The sequence below is a fragment of the Fusarium verticillioides genome, chromosome 9, assembly GCF_000149555.1.
Source record: "Fusarium verticillioides 7600 chromosome 9, whole genome shotgun sequence".
Classification (NCBI taxonomy): Eukaryota; Fungi; Ascomycota; class Sordariomycetes; order Hypocreales; family Nectriaceae; genus Fusarium; species Fusarium verticillioides.
Genome location: NC_031683.1, coordinates 815,239 through 833,365, shown reverse-complemented (window position 1 = coordinate 833,365; position 18,127 = coordinate 815,239). Strand labels below are relative to the sequence as shown.

Genomic DNA, 18,127 nt, shown 5'->3' with positions numbered 1-18,127 from the left:
GCACGAAATGAGGTACCGGTACCACCAGGGCGCCTTGACTCAAACTAAGTTCATAAGGCTTCGTTCGCAGGTCACTCTCCAGAGCTTCAGAAGGACTCTCGTGTGCTCCCCGGCAGCCCAGTCTGCTCCCGCTGCCATGGGCCTTTTCCCTGGGCTCTCAGTGCGGGCTCTCACGTTCACAGAGCTCGCCATCAGGTCTCTTTCAGGGCTGCCTGGGGTGCCTAAGTGCCCTGACCGGAGCACGGGTACGTACCCGGATCTTGGCGAATAAAGCCTGAACTGAAAGTGTCGCTGTTGAGCTGGGTTTCCCATTTCTTCGACAGGGGGCGCATTTAGAGTGGAGAAGAGAGACTAATGATGGCGTACAGTGACATGCGTTGGACCAAATCTACAGTTGGTTGATGACATGGATACCTTTTTTCCCAGCCACCTTTCTACAGCGGCCAAGGTTTCTGCAAGGTCCCGCCTGCAGCTCACAAGTACTTGGACTTGACCTCCTTTCCCGTTGGCGAGCCCTGGACAGAGCAAAGTCTCCATTGCTTCTTTTTCCACGGCTTCGCTGCACTCCACTCACTTTGGCTGTTGACGGATACCATGACACGCCCACCTCTTTTGGCCTCTGCCTGCCTCTTCTCACGCCCCTTTCTCGTCTCACCTGTCGACGTCTCTGGTGCTGTACTGACTCCAGCTTTGGTCCCTTCCCTTTGGGCTTTTCTGGGGGGAGCTTTAGCTTGCTTGCTTCAGTATAGGCTGGTTGATGTTCGCTCTAGTTATCACGTCTGTCTCCCTGGATTTGAACCACGTCAGGGCTCACCCCATGTTCAGCTCACCTGCATTTCTCTTCTCTCTCTTTTCTTCTTCTTCCCCTCTTCTGACATATTCAATAATGACAATGACAATAAACAACATCCATTGACATCGCCCAACAATCGCTGAATCAATAACCACCCCGGCCATTATTCAAGCATCCTTCGCATTAATCACACGAAGAGGTCGAGCGGGAAACTCTTCGCTGGGGCCTCTCTTTTGGGACCAGAGCAGAGTAGAGCAGAGCAACTGGGTTACCTTCCTTACCTTAACGTATTCGCTAGTGGCCTGAGGATCCTGCCCCGATCGGCAGGTTCAGTTCACCTCAGTCCAGTTCAGTCAGGTTCACCCCAATTCAAGCCACCCCCCCCTTGGCTCGTTGCCCTTGGCCCTTGTCAAGAGCTTTCTTTCGCTCTCCTTTTCGTTAATATCGACCCTATCCACTTCTGCAATCACCCTCACTCAAGTCACTCCTTTTGCTCCTCTGGAACCTGGACCCTCTGGCGAGATCTCATCTCTCTTGATTGACGTTTATTCTCGTCCATCGTCGTCTCGATTAATTCTAAACACTTACATCCCGTCCCCTCTTTCTCGACCTCCCATTGTTCAGTTCCATTCACTCATCTACAACTTCGTTACCTTTACCGCCGCCACATCCACTCCATCCGATTAACAGTGCTACTACTACTGCCGCGAGTGATTGCTTCAGGGACCAATATTGCTGTATACAATTGCACACGCTCGCTGCCGCACACTCACACCCACCCACCGTCAGGTCCCACGCTCGTTCGCCGCCGTTTTCCAAAACCAACTTTTCCGATCTGAATGCTCCGGTAAAACGATTTCTAGCTCTTCGAGAGAGCTTCTTGTTTTTGGATCCGAATAGGTATATTCACTTGGCTGCCGTCCAATTCGGGGACCCTCCGAATAACATTCGTACCCCAGGACCCCAACTCATTCGCGTGTCACTGCATCCGAAATAGAGTCCCTCGACCACAACCGACATGATGACCGTTCAAAACGATTTGACCCATCGGGGTGTTTCTGGTCAACAGCTTGCCCTCGAGGATCGCTTTGAAGTACTGAAGGAGATTGGCGATGGAAGCTTTGGCAGTGTCGTTTTGGGTAGAGTTCGAACGGCTGGTGCCAACGTTGCTCGCCGAGGTACAGTGGTAAGTCAACACGATGTGCATCCTCTTGTGTGACAGCTCCCGTAACCATTTCTGCAGGTCGCTATCAAGACAATGAAGAAGAGCTTCGAGTCGCTAGCACCATGTTTGGAACTCCGCGAGGTCGTCTTCCTTCGCACCCTCCCTCAACATCCTCACCTTGTTCCCGCTCTCGACATCTTCTTGGACCCTTACACCAAGAAGCTCCATATCGCCATGGAGTACATGGAGGGTAACCTCTACCAACTGATGAAGGCTCGCGACCACAAGTGTCTCGACAACGCCAGTGTCAAGAGCATTCTTTTCCAGATCATGCAAGGTCTCGAACACATTCACTCTCACCACTTTTTCCACCGCGACATCAAGCCCGAAAACATTCTGGTCACTACCTCTGGTCACAATGAATCTGGCAACACCTTCCGCCGATACTCAGCTCTCGTTACACCCCCTTCAACACCACCCACATACACTGTTAAGATTGCCGATTTCGGTCTCGCCCGAGAGACACACTCAAAGCTCCCCTACACTACTTACGTATCAACAAGATGGTACCGTGCTCCCGAGGTTCTTCTACGAGCGGGAGAATACTCTGCTCCCGTCGATATCTGGGCTGTTGGTGCCATGGCTGTTGAGATTGCTACATTGAAGCCCTTGTTTCCCGGTGGAAATGAGGTTGATCAAGTTTGGCGAGTTTGTGAGATTATGGGCAGCCCTGGTAACTGGTACAACAAGTCCGGTAACCGCGTCGGCGGAGGAGATTGGCGTGAGGGAACCAGACTCGCTGGCAAGCTTGGTTTCTCATTCCCCAAGATGGCTCCCCATGCTATGGACACCATTCTGCAGACACCCCAATGGCCGACCTCCTTGAGCCAGTTCGTCACTTGGTGCTTGATGTGGGACCCCAAGAACCGCCCAACATCATCGCAGGCTCTTGCCCACGAGTACTTTGCTGATGCCGTTGATCCTATGCGACCCAAGTCTTCTGCTTCGCGTATCCTTGGACGCAAGCAGTCCGACCTCAGCCGAAGCAGCAAGGAGGCTACTACTACCACACCCACCTCTGTGAAGCAATCCTGGTTCCGCAAGTCTCTCATCGGACGTTCAGAGAGCACCGACCTGGCTACCATGCAGGCCCAAATAAAGGATACCACTGCTCCCAGACCCGCACCTGTACATGCTTCATCGGCTGTTGAGGCATCTACTGCCAAGGTTCGCCCTGCTGCCGGAAAGAGGACCACTTGGACCAATGGCCCATCCAACGTAGCGCCCATGCCAATTCTTCCCACTGCGCGACCGATCTCGCCGATCCCTGATGCTGTAAATGCCCGCGCCAACAACACATACGACGACTCTTACGCTAATGGACATGGCCAGGGGAAGACCAAGAAACTTGGCCGACAGCTCTCTGTCGCTTCAAGCACAAACAACTACACAGAAATGCATCGGCAACAGGCCGAAAGGGCACTCAATGGGAATTCTGGCCTCGCCTCCCCTCCGAGTGGACAGAAGGAGAGCTTCTTTTCACATCTCAGAAAGCGTGCGCGGCGGTTCTCGGGACGACATCAGACCCCCGTCTCACCCGCCTATGACGACGACCTGGAGGCCCAGGTTGGATGTGGCCCTTGGGCTAGCAACCGGTCGTCCATGGTTATTGACCAATCGCAACAACAGGCTCCCATTCCTAAATCCGAGGTCTACGAATCCCTGGACAAGGCCCTCCGAGATGTTCAGAACAACCTCGATTCGCGACCTCCCGTTCCGCCCAGTCACCAGATCTCGCCTACCAGCACCCTCAAGCGACATCACTCGCTTCCTCAACACCAAGCCCGGTCAGTAGACAACCTGATCGGTGCTGCCCGAGGTGGACCCATCTCTAGCCGAACAAGGAGGGCCCAAGCGACACATGGCGTGCATCAATATGAGGCTCCTGATGAGGAAGAGGAGCTTCTAGACGAGGCTTTGACTTCCACTCAGCGGGCCGTCAAGCGCATGGAGCAGAACCAGAACAAGCCTCTTCGACAGTCGGCTAGCAACATTGGGCTGATGAACCCGTATCCTACGCCGTCACCCTCAGCCAACGGTAATCAGGTCCTGTTTGCCGATGGCCACGAGGCTGTTACCCCCAGGCCACTGGACCTCAACAAGAAGACTGATAACCAGTACAAGTGGCCCACGCCACCATATGAGGAAAGCGAGTGGGCAGCATCAGCAGCCGCTAGCATCTGGGCTGCTGGCAGTCGCTTTTAAGTGCTTCGTCTTGACATACTGTTACGATTACGTCCAGTGGCGCCGAAAAAGTTATTGATATCGACTCGCATGGTCATGGTGTTTGGGTGTTTGGGTTGAGATATGCGACCCTTTTCTGATCTTTTTATCATTGTTGTAACGTGGGCGGTCCGTTTGATTTTTGGGCATACTGGCTTGACTATACATACTTTATTCCTCCCTTCGATTCAGCACTCAACATTTTCACCAAATACCCGGCCGCAGTGTTATGCCGCCTTCTGCACATTATTATTACTATTACCTCTTCGCCATCTCTCACTATTTGAACCGTTTGCTCTTCTTCGTTTTTATACCTTGAGTATCAAATACCCCCTATAGACCACAGGCGAGCGCAGCCGCAGCAAGCTGCTTGAAGCAATACCACACACATACCACTCAGTCAATTTCTTTCCTTTGTCTCACTACTATATAAGAAAGGTGGAAAGGAGTCTGAGGTGCTTGGGCTGAATATGACCGGCCATTTTCTTTGTCATATTCTTGGGTTATCTTTGCTTGAATGGACCAAAAAAGGGTCAAACAGGACGCCTCCCCAGGAGATGGACAGAGTGACGGCCATACTTAGCCATCGTTTGCTTATTGAAGCATGTAAAAAAGTCAGCGAGCATTTCATTATTCCCCACCTTTTCAGTCAATGCATTGGGAGACTGTCGAATCAATAGATGGAGTTTTTCGCCGGCCAGGATGCCAGACAAAGCAGTTCGCAATTTTATGATCAAAGTATATAATTTTACACGCCCCGGCAACAGGAGAAGGGATGCCTTGGTATGAGGAGAGAACCATGGGGTTAATCAACAAAATATCAAAACAATTACTGTTTCATGTGCTCTATGCTATTTCTGCTTGGACTGCCCAATGGCCTATGTGAACTAAGCATCGTGGGCTTCATGTAGAATGTTGATGGTCTCGTTAACTCAACAAGGTTTCTGCCTCCCTTTAGTAGTGGGGGATCAAGTCAGAATAATGAGGCAACATTTGTAGAAAGCGGGGAGGCAGCCAAATTAGAGATTGAAAGACAGGAGATGAGGTGGCTTGAGGAGTGACATGCACGGTATTATTTGCACAATATTAAGCTGGGATGGGAATAAGCAAATCTCTTATTTAGACTTTTGCAATATTACTATAGTTCACACGAGTGACCGTTGGGGTGTCATTGTTGCGAGCCAAAATGTGATCAATAACATTGAGTGTAGTGAGATGAATCTGAAAGAGATCTTATTCAAACAATTGAACAATGCAACTCAAGTGAGAGATGAGTTGAATTCAGTTGAGTTGGTGAGAGGTTATGGATGAAGTGATCATTCATAGTCACGTGCCCGGCTAGAACGAATATCACGACGCTTACCTTAGGCAGCACTCACCTGTCCTGGTAAGCCAAGCCAAGAACTGACGACGAGCGGTGACTATTACGAAACGGAGACGATCTCTGTATCTCTTTAAAACGTGTCAAACGTTCTTTTTGTTCTCGGGGGGTCGTTGGCGACTTTTGTCAAATGTTTGTTCCTGAGCCGTACGTGACGATAGACGTTTCACGCTGAGCGACCATCGAATCAACTGATTCATATTGGACGGACTTTGAGAAAGCCGAGAACTTTGCGACGATCTTACCCGTGGATAATCTAAACATCTCACCAACTTGGATCATCTCATTTTCTCTAAAATATCGTTTCTTTTTGATCACTCAGCATCAATCACTTCATCCAAAGAAGAGGCTGGACTGGATCATCTCACGCGGGGGAGGGGTAAATTCGGTGTTGGCTGAAGGATTCATGGACTAATGGATGAGCATTTAACTGAGAAACTCGGACCTCTATCAGTATCAGTATCAGTATCACTATCAATCAGCCCATCATGAGTCTCAATCTGCCAATGCGACCTAGCACAAGCAGCCAGCGAAACCGGGACAGTCGTAATAATTACTTCAACAGTTATACCCCCCCAAGCTCCACGGAGGCTATCAATGGACCTGTTAGAGAATTGGTGAGGGAGCAGACGCCTCTGAATGATCGCTTGATTGTGGGTGTTGATTTTGGAACTACCTTTTCAGGGTGAGTACCTCAAGTTTGCAGGAAACATAGTGCTAATGTTTGTAGTGTTGCTGCCGTATACACTTCTACCCCTGATGATATAGAAATCATCAAGACTTGGCCTGGCGGCAATGGTATCACATCGGACAAAGTCCCAACTGAGATTGCCTATGACTTTCCTCCCAATGCACCGCAAGGCACTGAACCTACAGTAAAATGGGGTTTCCAGTTCAAGCCAGAGGAGTCACGTCTACGCTGCATCAAGCTCTTTCTGGACCGATCTCAAAAACTCCCCTTCTACGTCAGCCCGCTCGACACAGCCGCACAGCTCAAGCGCTTCAACAAAAATGTTGTCGACGCCGTGAGTGACTACTTGACTCAGATTTACAAACATACCATGGATACGCTCACCCGTAGGTACGGCGAGTCGTTCATGGCATCGACAAAAGTTGAGTTTGTACTCACTTGCCCGGCTGTTTGGAGCGATGCTGCGAAGAACACTACGCTACAGGCTGCTGAGAGAGCGGGCATGGGGTTGAGGTCTGAAATTCAGATGATCAGTGAGCCTGAGGCTGCGGCTGTGTATACGCTCAAGGCGATCCAGCCGAATCATCTGAATGTTGGCGATAATTTTATTGTTTGTGATGCTGGAGGTGGTACTGTTGAGTAAGTTTAGCAGCCCTCTCACCTAGCGTGACACTGACAATGCGCAGTTTGATCGCGTATAAGATTATCTCCCTCAAGCCGCTCCGTGTAGAGGAGTCTGCGGTTGGAACAGGAGGGCTGTGTGGAAGTGCTTTCTTGAATTATCGATTTGAAGAGCATGTTAGAGGCCGCCTTGGTCAGACTCGCTTTGATGAGATGAAGGCTAAGAAAGGCAAGACGTGGCAAATGGGTCTTCGATACTTTGAAGAGTTCGTGAAACGGAACTTCAATGAGGATGAGCATCAGGAAGTCAATGTTCCGTACGTATACCCGTATCCTTACTTGGATCTCACTGACCTCCTTAGCTTCCCTGGTCTTCCCGACGACGAAGATGCTGGGCTGGACTCAGGCTTCCTCGTCATGACAGCAGAACAAGTCAAGGACATTTTCGAGCCTGTAGTTAAAGAGGTCTGTGACCTTGTCCAGGGCCAAGTCACAGGCCTTCGCTCAAAGGGAGGCATTGTTTCCGGCATCGTGCTAGTTGGAGGTTTTGGCCAGAGCGATTATCTATATCGCCGGCTCAAGAATCACTTCACGAGCGCTGCTCCGCCGCCGTACAGCGAGAGGCCTACGCACGCCAATGCCAATTCCACACAGGAGGCGGGCTCCATTGAAGTGATGCAGCCAGTGTACGCTTGGACGGCGGTTGTGCGAGGAGCTGTCTTGCGAGGACTGGAAGGCAATATGGTCATTTCTCGCAAGTCGAGAATGCACTATGGTACATCGTATGCTACTGTGTATGATGAGGATAAGCATTCGGTCAGTGAGCGATACTGGTCTCCTTTATGGGAACGCTGGATGGTCTCTGACCGGATGCAATGGCATATTGCAAAGGTGCGTCTCCTACTTCCATGAATTCGTTACCAACTTCTGACACATTACAGGGCGAGGCTCTGTCACCACTCGCACCCATCGCATTCCACTACACACGCAACTTCCGCCCGGGTCAATCCCTCATCGTCACCGACGATCTCATAGCATGTGATGCGGACGAACCACCTGCAGCATACACTCGCGACCTGATCCACGTGTGTACCCTCACAACAGACCTCAACGCCGTTCCAAGGAGTTTGTTTACGAGATTAACGACGACGAGAGGTGTTGAGTTTGATAATTTAGATTTCACACTGGAGATGAGGGTTGAGAGTGCGGGCTTGGGATTTGAGTTGAAGGTTGATGGGGTGAGGTATGGAAGGGTTGAGGCTGAGTTTCACTAGGGATTTGATTTAGCGGAGTTGTACGCGAGATATGGGTTAGAAAATGTGCATATGCATCTATTGACTGAGTTGATCTTGGTTCTCATCTGTGTTCCTATTTGATGAAGTGACCATTCGTGACTGGCTTCTTAGTTTCTCGCTCACCTTTGGTTGGCTCAACACTGAATACTATAACGACTCTACCTCGGTCTTGTACTCGAGTTTAGCATTGTTTAAGAGTTAGCATACCCCTTTGTTCGCCTCGAGACTCGACTTGCATAAGGCTTGGTTTATAACAGATGACCGCGAACACGCACGAACACCATGTTCACCATTGCTCTCACACTTCCAAACTTCTGAACAGATACCATGGATTGATAGCCCAGCAACGGCTGCGTAATATGGTATCTCATGCCACACCTATAAAAGCACGGCACATCACCTTTACCTTGGAATCACAGATTAAACAATACAGCTCCAAATACGTTCCAAGACAACAACTAGTATTTGATATTTTAATACAGCAAGGTAAGTAAGCATTCAAGATGAGCTCCTACCTAAGCTTCCAATGGCCCAATCCCCATGGCGTCTGCTGCTACCGCTCCTTCGACAACCCCAACGACCACTCCGTCATCGCCATTAAAGTCCCCTGGCTTCAATGGCCCAACGACCCGCTTGAGGATGTCCATTCACCTTGGTGGGTAATTCAAGATAAAACTCTCGCAGCTGTTAGACTCTGGAAGAAGATTCTTCACGAGAGGCTTTCGAGTGAGACGTATCATAAGCATATGAAGATCAGTAGTATCGTTCTTATGAATGAACAACTTAGACTGACTATAGATGATTTGGGGGATGGAGATGATCATTTAAAGCTATTCTATGGGTTTGCGGCTGATGAGATTGCAAAGATGAAAGAGGTCAAGGGTTTGGACCTTGGGAAGGAAGTTGTTAAGTGGGTTGGGAGTGGGAGAGATGCTGTTCCTGTTTTCAGGAGGGTTAGGACGAGAAGTACAGATCCTGTCTAAGAGGCTAAGTATAATTATAGTTTTGGGATACGATGCCTGTAGTGGCGAGGATATTCAGAGCCTAGTCGTTCCAATCGATACATTAATAATGCCAACTTCATTCAAGACTTTTCATTAACAGGATCTGAAGACAACCGGTTCCACCATGACTTATAATACATCGTTGTTCCATCAACAATTTCGGTCTGGCATGGTGCAGTAATGCCAGAAAGAACATGAGAACTCCTTTTTGTCGAGGGTATTAGACGCTCTTCTGACTGATACCAGCAACGTTTGTTACTCCTCAGGACTTTGAGACACCCTTAGGGAGCAAGAAAATATAGGACTTTAGAAGAGGTTATCAAACTAAATTCAGTAAAGGCTACCCTAAATTTAGACTAAATTGCCTAAACTTTTGTTATCACTTGGGATGAGATCTTTTTCATATATTTTGATGATCTTGAATACGTCACTTGAAGATGGATTGGATTGGATTGGATTGTCCTTCCACTTTTCAAGGTGGGGCACAAACATCAACAATTCTTCAGTCTTCACTCTTTCACTCGTTCAATCTCAAGATGGCCTCTTCAGAGCATGCGTCTGCCCTGCTAAAGTGGGCGCGTTCTCAAGGCGCAAGTATCAATCCTTCAGTTGAAGTCGTTTATTTGCCCGAGACAGGCCTCTCGTTCCGCGCAAAAGCCCCTACAGCGCCCTCTGACACAATCGTCAGCATCCCGTCGTCACTCACGCTCTCATATCTTAACACTCTTCCTGGCCGTGATGACCCAAAGCCTTTTACCGCGGGGTTCTTGGCACAAACACCGCCTCATGTCCTTGGCCGTTTTGTTCTCATCAAGCACTTTCTGCTAAAGGGCGAGTCTTTCTGGGCGCCTTATATACAGGCTTTACCACAGCCTGAGGACCACGATTCTTGGTCTCTTCCGCCGTTTTGGCCAGATGAGGATGCCGAATTATTTGAGGGGACAAATATCGAGTTTGGAGTTACGAGCATAAGAGCCAATGTGAGGAGGGAATTCAAGACGGCGCATGATCTTTTGACCGCTGAGTCGTGGGAGCCTGAGCTTCTCAAGCAATTCACATTGACTTTGTACCAATGGGCGTACAGTATCTTCTCAAGTAGAAGTTTCCGCCCGAGTCTTGTTCTTGGGCCAGAGGATCAGCAACGTCTTCCCGAAGGTGTCAAGCTAGACGACTTTTCTGTTCTCATGCCTCTATTTGATATAGGAAATCATGATATGACTACCAAAGTGGAATGGATACGGAATGAGAGGATCAATGGCTGCAGTCTCAAGGTTGAAAAGGCGTATCAGGCTGGGGAACAGGTCTTCAACAACTACAGCATGAAGACAAATGCCGAGCTACTACTGGGATATGGGTTTACGCTCCCAGAGACGGAGGAGTTGCACAACGACTATGTTCATGTGCGGAAACGTCAGCCTGCAAAGGGTGAGGCCACAGAGGAGTATTATATCTCTCTACGACCTATCCGAGACCCCAGCTCCCTCCTTGCACGCTCAAAACAAACCGTCCAGCTCAGCGATTCAGCCCCCATACTCGGAGCTTTTCAACATGTTCAGCACGACATGGTCTGGGACATATTCTGCACGCTCGCGCCACCCGAGCAACGCTCGACACTTATCAGCGAAGGCTCGGAGCCAGAGCAGCAAGAGAAGTTCTTCAGCGGTCAAGTCAGTGAAGACGGGAGAATGTTCCTTCAGCAGACTGCGGCCATCATCCAGCACAAGGTCATGCAGGAGCTTGAGAGGTTGCTTGAGACGGACGTGGAGGTTGTGGGTGGAGGTGACCTGACGAGGAATCAGCAGTTGGCGTTGGATTATAGAGCGAGGTGTAGAAGAGTGCTTGAGAATACACTGGAGGCTATGAATATGGAGGAGTTGTTTGGGGAGGATGACGAAGGGGACGAATAGATGCCTAGAGTTGATGGTTGATGGGCCGCTCTGCTACAGAGCCGAAGCTATGACTTTGACTTGATAGAGACTTCAAGATATAGACCAGGATAGATCCGTGGCCATGAAAAAGGATTAGGCAAATAAAAAAGGTGCCTTCGTTTGCTAAGATTTCTCGTTTGAAGATACATACAAACAAACAGTCGTGGTAGATTGTGACCCGACTCTCCATTCACATTGGCCGACTTGTCCAGTCAGAATCAGATGCATCTCCACTCTCATCAGCTCTTTGATCTCACTGTAACCTCTGCAACAACAAGATCAATCTGGCATTCAGCGCATCTCATATACTAATAGAAGGGTCTTTACAAGTATTACAATATTTACGACACCCCCGCGATCATGACAGGCCTCAACCTGCTCGATCTCATCATCGCCATTGACAAGTACGTCCTCTCCCTCGTCACAAAATTCACAGAATACCAACATCTTCAGTGCTCCTCTGGATTTTGCAACATATTGCGCCTCTTACTACCGTCTCTTTCTCTCTCCTGACCCTCGCCCGCATGGCTTCATCCTCCCCGCCACAGTATCCCTAATGCCATGGCCCTCATCCTTCACCATCGACCACGACAACCGCACCGTCACATTGAGCGAACCTCCATCTGGCTCAACACTTACAGAGCACGCAAATGCTGCGTTTCAAGAAGCTGTCGATAAAGCCATTGACGATGACCTGTTTCCTATTCTGCATAAGGAACACAGTGAGTACTTTCGCATAGTCGGCGCAAGGGAGTTCGTGCAGGTCGAGAGGTTTGCTGCTCCGTTATTTGGCATTGCGACGAGGGGTGCTCATTTGACGGGGTATGTACGCGATGATGGTGGTAAGATGAAGATTTGGGTTGCGAGACGGAGTCGTCACCTCTTCAGCTACCCTGGTCTTCTGGACAGTACTGTCGCCGGTGGTATCAAGGCCAGCGATACGCCACTTGCATGTATCAAAGCTGAATCTACCGAAGAAGCTTGTCTTCCGCCAGATCTCGTCTCGTCGAGCGTTGAACCCGCGGGAGCGATAACGCTGGCGAACATCAACCAGCAGTCAAAGCTATTCCACTCAGATATCATCTACGTCTTCGATCTAGAGATGCCGAATGATGTTGTTCCTCGACCGGGAGATAACGAAGTGGAGGAGTTTGTACTGATGGATTGCCAGGAAGTGATAGAGCGCATGTTGGCGGGACAGTTTAAGCCGAATGTGTGTCCTGTCATGATCGACTTCTTGATCAGGAAGGGGTTCATCACGAAAGAGAACGAGAGTGGCTTTGAGGAGATTCAGAGGAGGTTGAGGAGAGAGATTCCTGTGCCGATGGAGTCTGATGTGTAGTGGGTGCAACTTGGAGATATTTTATTGTGACACAGATTCATTAAAGAGCCCCTTAAGCTTCGTTTAGGCTTCGTGATTTAGGCTCTAGGTCCTAAGGTTTCTTTGCCCTTGTGTGTAACCAGGTAATCAGTGTGTCTTGTTACAGTCTTCTAATTACAATCGTTTCATATAAGTTGATCACAAATTTGAAAGTTGAGGCCACACTAGCAAGTGGTTTCGGCGCAGTATTGGTTGCTGAAGAACCATCGCAAGTAACGAACATAAAAAATACAATGCCTTTGTGTGCACCAACCAACCCCAATTCATTGCACTTCTCAAGACTATCACATGGTTTTCTCTAGTACTGTTTCCCAGTGTTAGTCACCAAATTCTCGCATGTCTATATATGTCCAGGGTAGTCAAACTCTCAGCACCAATATCACACTGTTTGCTGTTTTGGCGAGGCGACGTTCCTTCCCAAACAGTACTCCTCCCTCCCCCGTCAGCCCACCAAAAAAGTCCACCTTACTCCCCCCAAATTTCTACTACCAGCAAAAGAGAAAAAAAACCTACCAGCGACAAAACCGTCAACGGCGAATACTGCATTTTACGATCTGATTCACTAGACGTACTTGTGAGTATGGCGATATACGTCCGGCTGTTATCGTATTGGTACGTACTTTCTCCTCTTTGTCTGCTGACCTTCCTTCAACCCCGCCTTGCCACATCAGACGGGACTCTGCTTCACGCCGACAGAAGCAAAGCACTTGTTTGATATGCGCTGATGGCCATTTTCCTCTGCATTATGCTCGTAAGTACGAGAATATAATATCTGCTATTATAGCTTTTCTCCAGATTCGGCATGACTTGCACCCTTTTGAGACCTTTTCGTATTGGCATATCTCTTCTCTATCATGACATTCCCCCACAGCGTTCAGTCCATCACTGACATCTTCCCTTCCACATCACAACCCTCCATGATTGATTCACTCACACTCCTTCAACTATATGCTTTCCTTTCTTCTATTGTGGTTTGATATACTCTCGTGTCTTTCTCGTTCAAAGTCGATACTCTTGACGCCGCAGAATCATCACCAAGCTCGGCTACCTTACATCAAAGACCAAAGACCAACATAACACTCCGCTTCTGCACCACGACTGAGTTTGTAATTGTTAAACTCAAGCACAAAAACTTTTCTTGCTAAATGCCACGTTGTCATGCCAAAGCAATCGCTTCGGAAGTCCGAGGTAACTGCAGCCATGCCGTGAGTCGCATTCAAAGACACAGACAGCTTCGCCATCAGAACACCCAGAAATGCTCCCCGAAAATGGGTTGTGCCACTCACTCCCGATAACATGGCTTCCGAACGACATCGATCTACGGAGTACGCGCCAGACAAACACTCAATCAACCTCGAGTCGTTCGAGTTTCCCAGCCAAGCGCCTAGCAGAAATCAATCATATCTGTTCAAACATGTACATCACAGTACGCGACAAAATGGGATAACAAAGTTTCTTATTGCTATGGTTACATCTAAAGCCACAAACCACCGACAAGCGGCTCAGATGCCCGCTGCCATCCAACTTTACCTTGGCGCATAGTACCAAGCAACCATGCGTTATCGATCCTCCCCAGTCAGGGTATCTCCCCAAAACTATGAATGGTCTTGCCCCCACGAATCCCTAGCAAGCCACATCGTTGCTTTCCCGCACAAGAAAGCCAGCTATTATCATATCACCCTAAGTCTCTGTGCGCCAGGTACTCCCTGTTGATCCCAAATGTCCATGTTCGCTAAGAACTATGACGACGTCTTCATTATTGATTCATCAGGCCTGGTTATGTCTGCCTCATCCGAGGCGGCATGCTCGAGTATTGTTCATGCACACCGCGTCGCCCTTTGAGCAAGCACGACACCTGGTGTAGCCATGCGGCTGGGTATAATGGTGGCTGATGCTCTCCGGTCGACGAAACATCCAAGCTCCCAAGAAGTCATACAACTCATACAATCCATCTTTCAGCCCGACGCCACCTCTACTCTTCCTCCGAGTCCGATTCGTCACTGGACTCGGCCGTAGGTGTGGGAGCCTGCAACACAGGTTGATTCTCGCCAGGCTCCTGACCCGGCCTGTACAGGTTGCTGAGATCACGAAGCTGCGCAATTCGCTCCTCCTGTTCACGGGCACTCATGGGCTTGTTCTTTTTGGGCTTCGCCGATGTCGATGATGCCTTCGTATGCTTAGGCGGCGCTGCCCGGCTCACTTCTGGAGAAGATGGCACGTTGGTGTCCTTCCCGAACCCAGGCAATACTTTCTTACAGAGTTCCCAGAGTTTGAGCAGAGCTTCATTGCTCAGCTGATCAATATCTAGCTCAAGCTCTCCGTCGGTATTCTCCTACAGGGTCATTAGCACGTTGTCACTTTCACGGGAGATACTGGTGAACTTACATTTTGGCCAGTGTCACGCTTGATGATATCGATAGCGCGGTCAAGTTGTGCACCATCAAGATCATTGATAGCAGAAGCGATGGCGTCCTTGTCTGCCGCGGTGAGAGTCTTCTTCACGGCCTTCTTGGTGCCGCTAGGCTTCTTTGCATTTGCCACACTTCCGCTGGGTTTGCGGGGGGCAGATCCACTAGGCTTAGGCTTGCTCGGCTTACTGGCCTTCTTAGAAGGCTTCTCAGGATGCTTTGAGCGGTGCGCACTGAGAGTCTGTTTCGCCTTCAGAAGACTTTCTTGTACGAGGTTAACGATGCTCTTCTGCATTGCGACCATACTCTCATTAGGCGAGTCCCCACACAGAAGCTCGGTCAGCTTCTCACTTTCCTCCCTCAGCTTCTTCTCCAGGTCCCGCACTTCCTTACTGTGGTCCGCAGTTGGAGGAGCTGGTATCTCATCGCCATCGCCATCGCCATCGGCCTCCTCATCCTCGTCTTCCTCGTCGCTACCGTGGGAAGCAGCAGGAGCATGTGCCTTGGCGTGTCTGGCTAACCAGCTGTCCTTGTCCTTCATCAAATTGTTGTAGTAGTCCTCCAATTGGGAAGCTACATACGACACAGTATTACCTTGGTCAACACTACCGTTGAAGGTATAACAATTGGAAAATATCAGCCGCACATTCTTGTCAAAGTCCTTGAGGTTGTTGATGTCGCCACTCTTGAGCATACGAGCCACCTTTCCCAGATCCATGGGCTTCTTGATAATGGAGTAGTAATGGGGAATGTTAAGTCCTTCAGCATCAACTGGTTCCATGAACCAGTTGTTGATGGCGTGGTTCTTGGGGGACATCAAATCGTTCAATACCTCTTCAGAGAATTGCAGCTCAGGCTTAAGCTTCTTTCGCGAAGGCTTCGTGGTATAGTCAATATCCTTTGATTTGGGAGCACGGACGGTTCGTTTGGGACGATCGCCCTCGGTGGCAGATGAGGCACGGCGCAGTTCGGTAGCAGCAGTATTGGCTTCTTGAGATCCAAGCCGCGGCTTTGATGACACGCTTTCGGCGGCGGGACTAGCGCCAGGTCCAACGGATGGCTTGCGAGCCATAGAATCGCCGAGAGAGCTGATACGCGACTCACGGGGAGGTTTGGGCTTGGGGACCTGCTTGGGCTTGACTGCCTCTTCTTGTGGAATGGTGGCAACTTCTTCCCAGATGCTTCGAATGGCATTGAACGCAGCACCAGTAACCTCATGGAGGGTTCCATTGAAGTTACGGGTGTTGTCGTACATGAGAACCAGGGCATCCTGAAAATCACCAACCGTAACATAAGCACCATTAATATCACGAAGGGTCCGGTCGATCTCGGAAAGGTCCATAGGTTTCTCGATCTTGGCCAAGTAACTCTCAGCGAGTTGAGGCCACATCTTGGGGACTGAATCCTTGAAATGGCCACCAGCCTTTGTCTTCTTCACACGCCCTAGCACTTTGCGGAACTCGCGTCGCTGAAAAGGGGTGAGCGTTTGGTTCTTGAAATCGGCCTCATTCCACCTGGTAAGACCAGCGAAGCGAGAGACCTCCTTCTCGGGGGCAGACTCAGCAGAGTCCGGTTCAGTCTTGGGGACAGTGGAGGTAACGTCGGCGGGTTCTTCAGATTTGGGCTCGGTCTTGGCTCGCTTTGGTGCAGGCTCTTCTGTGGCATCATCCTCACGTTCGCGGGCTACCTTCGAGCTAACGGAAGTGTCACCAACGGGGGCATCCTGCATTGAGACCTCGGTGGAAGGTTTAGGGGCATCCTCTTCCTTGGTATCGATAGCCAACTGAGATAGGCTGGTAGGTTGGACTTCGGCTTCTGAGGAGGGAGCCGCGGCCTCGTTGGAAGAAGCGGGTACCTTGTCGTCTGTTCCATCAGCCTTTTCAGGGGTATCTACAGGCTTGTCTGCCATATCGACGTCCTTGGACTCTTTTGCGGTCGCATCTTCAGCTGGTTTCTCATCTCTGGGCTTTTCTGCAGGCACAGCATCGGTCATATCGACATCCTCCTCCGTAGCCTTGGGCTCCTCCACAGGTTTGGCATCACCAGTCTCTTTCGTCTGATCATCACCTTCGGTCTTCTGATCGTTCTTTTCGTCCGCCGAAGGCTCTTGAGAGGGCTTCTTCTCATCGCTCGCCTCTGTCATCTCTACGTCCTTGTTGACACCATTCTCGACGGGATGATCGTCCGCTTTGTTACCATTGACAGGCGCAGATTCAGGTGTGTCCTTTGGCTTTTCAGGTGTCGCATGCCTAATCAACATGTCAGAGAGTGCTGAGAAACGATGTGCGCGTTTGCGCCATGCATCACAGCCTTATGGCGCGCGACGGCACAGGCAAAAAGCGCGCCATCAGAGTTGAGGGGCAACTTACCCGTTGACTTCGGACTTTTGCTCCTTTTCTACTGTGGCATCGCGCGACGTATTCTCGTTTGTGGGAGCGGTCGCATCGGGGTTTGGTGAAGCCATAATGGCTGTTCGCGATATAAGGCGCGTCAATACAGGTCTAGCTTAGTTGACTCGTCGCGACATGAAATAACGATGCGCACGTGAAAACGATGATTCGAGGATTATCGCGAGTCGACGTGGTGTTGATGCGCGATGGAGATTGAGAAGTGGATACGTAGGAATGGAGGCGCGTCGCGCAGTTGCGAAATTGGATTAGAAGGCGGGGGGTCGCGATCTTATATTGGTGGCTCCTCTGAATTCTGGCAGCCTAGCGGCAAAAAGGTAGGTGCAGGTAGGCGGAGTCGATGGCAATAGCTCGTAGCCTGTGAGAGGCAAGAGCAAGGTAGGTCGAGGTGGGAGGGAAAAGAGGAGTAAAGCCGAAGCAATGACGCTGACAATGGAAATCGAATAGCTGATTTCGCGACGGGGTCTTTTTTTTTGCGCGTGAGGGTGCAGCGCAAGTGCAGTGCAGTGTAGCGCAGCGGAGCAGTAAGCAATAAGTACAATACAAGGTAGAGTACGTAAAACTGAAAAGAGAAGAAAGAAGGCCAGAAATTGGAGAAATAAAAAAATGACTAATCAAAAGGCGAAACAGTTTAAGCAATTCAGAGAAGACTCTCGAATCACAAAACCTATTATTGATTATGGTGTGAAAGTTGAATAAATGCGATTGAAAGAGTGATTGTACCTATAAAGGTCAATCAATATTGATTGATTTGATTGGGGGAAGGCGG

General features: G+C 49.7%; 6 protein-coding genes across 10 annotated transcripts; 5 read left to right on the top strand and 1 right to left on the bottom strand.

Moving 5' to 3' along the window:
• Positions 1–367: 367 nt before the first annotated feature.
• Positions 368–5,457, top strand: FVEG_11244 (CMGC/RCK/MAK protein kinase). 4 transcript variants are annotated; one of them, XM_018900423.1, is made up of 4 exons: positions 368–1,693; positions 1,753–1,979; positions 2,037–3,293; positions 3,351–5,457. In XM_018900423.1, exons 2-4 carry the CDS (start codon positions 1,812–1,814, stop codon positions 4,221–4,223), a joined length of 2,298 nt encoding a protein of 765 aa, XP_018758697.1. In that variant the 5' UTR covers positions 368–1,693; positions 1,753–1,811; the 3' UTR covers positions 4,224–5,457. The 4 variants fall into 4 exon arrangements, with proteins under 4 accessions (XP_018758697.1, XP_018758695.1, XP_018758696.1 ...); XM_018900421.1 differs by having other exon boundaries at positions 2,037–5,457; XM_018900422.1 differs by having other exon boundaries at positions 368–1,979.
• A 151-nt stretch (positions 5,458–5,608) lies between these two features.
• Positions 5,609–8,299, top strand: FVEG_11243 (hypothetical protein). Its single transcript, XM_018900419.1, has 5 exons — positions 5,609–6,307; positions 6,353–6,952; positions 7,000–7,251; positions 7,297–7,825; positions 7,876–8,299. The coding sequence occupies exons 1-5, from the start codon at positions 6,111–6,113 to the stop codon at positions 8,206–8,208; spliced, it is 1,911 nt and encodes a 636-aa protein (XP_018758693.1). The 5' UTR covers positions 5,609–6,110; the 3' UTR covers positions 8,209–8,299.
• A 433-nt stretch (positions 8,300–8,732) lies between these two features.
• FVEG_11242 (hypothetical protein) lies at positions 8,733–9,212 on the top strand (the record flags this gene model as incomplete). The annotated part of the gene is made up of 1 exon (XM_018900418.1): positions 8,733–9,212. The coding sequence occupies one exon, from the start codon at positions 8,733–8,735 to the stop codon at positions 9,210–9,212; it is 480 nt and encodes a 159-aa protein (XP_018758692.1).
• A 506-nt stretch (positions 9,213–9,718) lies between these two features.
• FVEG_11241 (hypothetical protein) lies at positions 9,719–11,290 on the top strand. The gene has a single exon (XM_018900417.1). The coding sequence runs from the start codon at positions 9,770–9,772 to the stop codon at positions 11,138–11,140; it is 1,371 nt and encodes a 456-aa protein (XP_018758691.1). The 5' UTR covers positions 9,719–9,769; the 3' UTR covers positions 11,141–11,290.
• Positions 11,291–11,368: 78 nt separating this feature from the next.
• Positions 11,369–12,700, top strand: FVEG_11240 (hypothetical protein). The gene is made up of 2 exons (XM_018900416.1): positions 11,369–11,565; positions 11,615–12,700. Exons 1-2 carry the CDS (start codon positions 11,522–11,524, stop codon positions 12,501–12,503), a joined length of 933 nt encoding a protein of 310 aa, XP_018758690.1. The 5' UTR covers positions 11,369–11,521; the 3' UTR covers positions 12,504–12,700.
• A 1,234-nt stretch (positions 12,701–13,934) lies between these two features.
• Positions 13,935–18,127, bottom strand: FVEG_11239 (hypothetical protein). 2 transcript variants are annotated; one of them, XM_018900414.1, is made up of 3 exons: positions 17,320–18,127; positions 14,928–17,199; positions 13,982–14,874 (listed from the first exon to the last, which is right to left on the bottom strand). In XM_018900414.1, exons 1-3 carry the CDS (start codon positions 17,412–17,414, stop codon positions 14,515–14,517), a joined length of 2,727 nt encoding a protein of 908 aa, XP_018758688.1. In that variant the 5' UTR covers positions 17,415–18,127; the 3' UTR covers positions 13,982–14,514. The 2 variants fall into 2 exon arrangements, with proteins under 2 accessions (XP_018758689.1, XP_018758688.1); XM_018900415.1 differs by having other exon boundaries at positions 13,935–14,874; positions 14,928–18,127.

What these genes read in the sequence shown, in the direction of transcription:
- FVEG_11244 (XM_018900421.1), top strand. Translation starts at nt 1,812, where the DNA reads ATGATGACCGTTCAAAACGATTTGACCCATCGGGGTGTTTCTGGTCAA. An exon ending in TTGCTCGCCGAGGTACAGTG is followed by an intron (nt 1,980 to 2,036) that starts GTAAGTCAACAC and finishes CCATTTCTGCAG; the next exon opens with GTCGCTATCAAGACAATGAA.
- FVEG_11243 (XM_018900419.1), top strand. Translation starts at nt 6,111, where the DNA reads ATGAGTCTCAATCTGCCAATGCGACCTAGCACAAGCAGCCAGCGAAAC. An exon ending in GCTGGAGGTGGTACTGTTGA is followed by an intron (nt 6,953 to 6,999) that starts GTAAGTTTAGCA and finishes GACAATGCGCAG; the next exon opens with TTTGATCGCGTATAAGATTA. An exon ending in CATCAGGAAGTCAATGTTCC is followed by an intron (nt 7,252 to 7,296) that starts GTACGTATACCC and finishes TGACCTCCTTAG; the next exon opens with CTTCCCTGGTCTTCCCGACG.
- FVEG_11241 (XM_018900417.1), top strand. Translation starts at nt 9,770, where the DNA reads ATGGCCTCTTCAGAGCATGCGTCTGCCCTGCTAAAGTGGGCGCGTTCT.
- FVEG_11240 (XM_018900416.1), top strand. Translation starts at nt 11,522, where the DNA reads ATGACAGGCCTCAACCTGCTCGATCTCATCATCGCCATTGACAA. An exon ending in CTCATCATCGCCATTGACAA is followed by an intron (nt 11,566 to 11,614) that starts GTACGTCCTCTC and finishes CAACATCTTCAG; the next exon opens with TGCTCCTCTGGATTTTGCAA.
- FVEG_11239 (XM_018900414.1), bottom strand. Translation starts at nt 17,414, where the DNA reads ATGGCTTCACCAAACCCCGATGCGACCGCTCCCACAAACGAGAATACG. An exon ending in CAAAAGTCCGAAGTCAACGG is followed by an intron (nt 17,200 to 17,319) that starts GTAAGTTGCCCC and finishes CATGTTGATTAG; the next exon opens with GCATGCGACACCTGAAAAGC. An exon ending in AGCGTGACACTGGCCAAAAT is followed by an intron (nt 14,875 to 14,927) that starts GTAAGTTCACCA and finishes ATGACCCTGTAG; the next exon opens with GAGAATACCGACGGAGAGCT.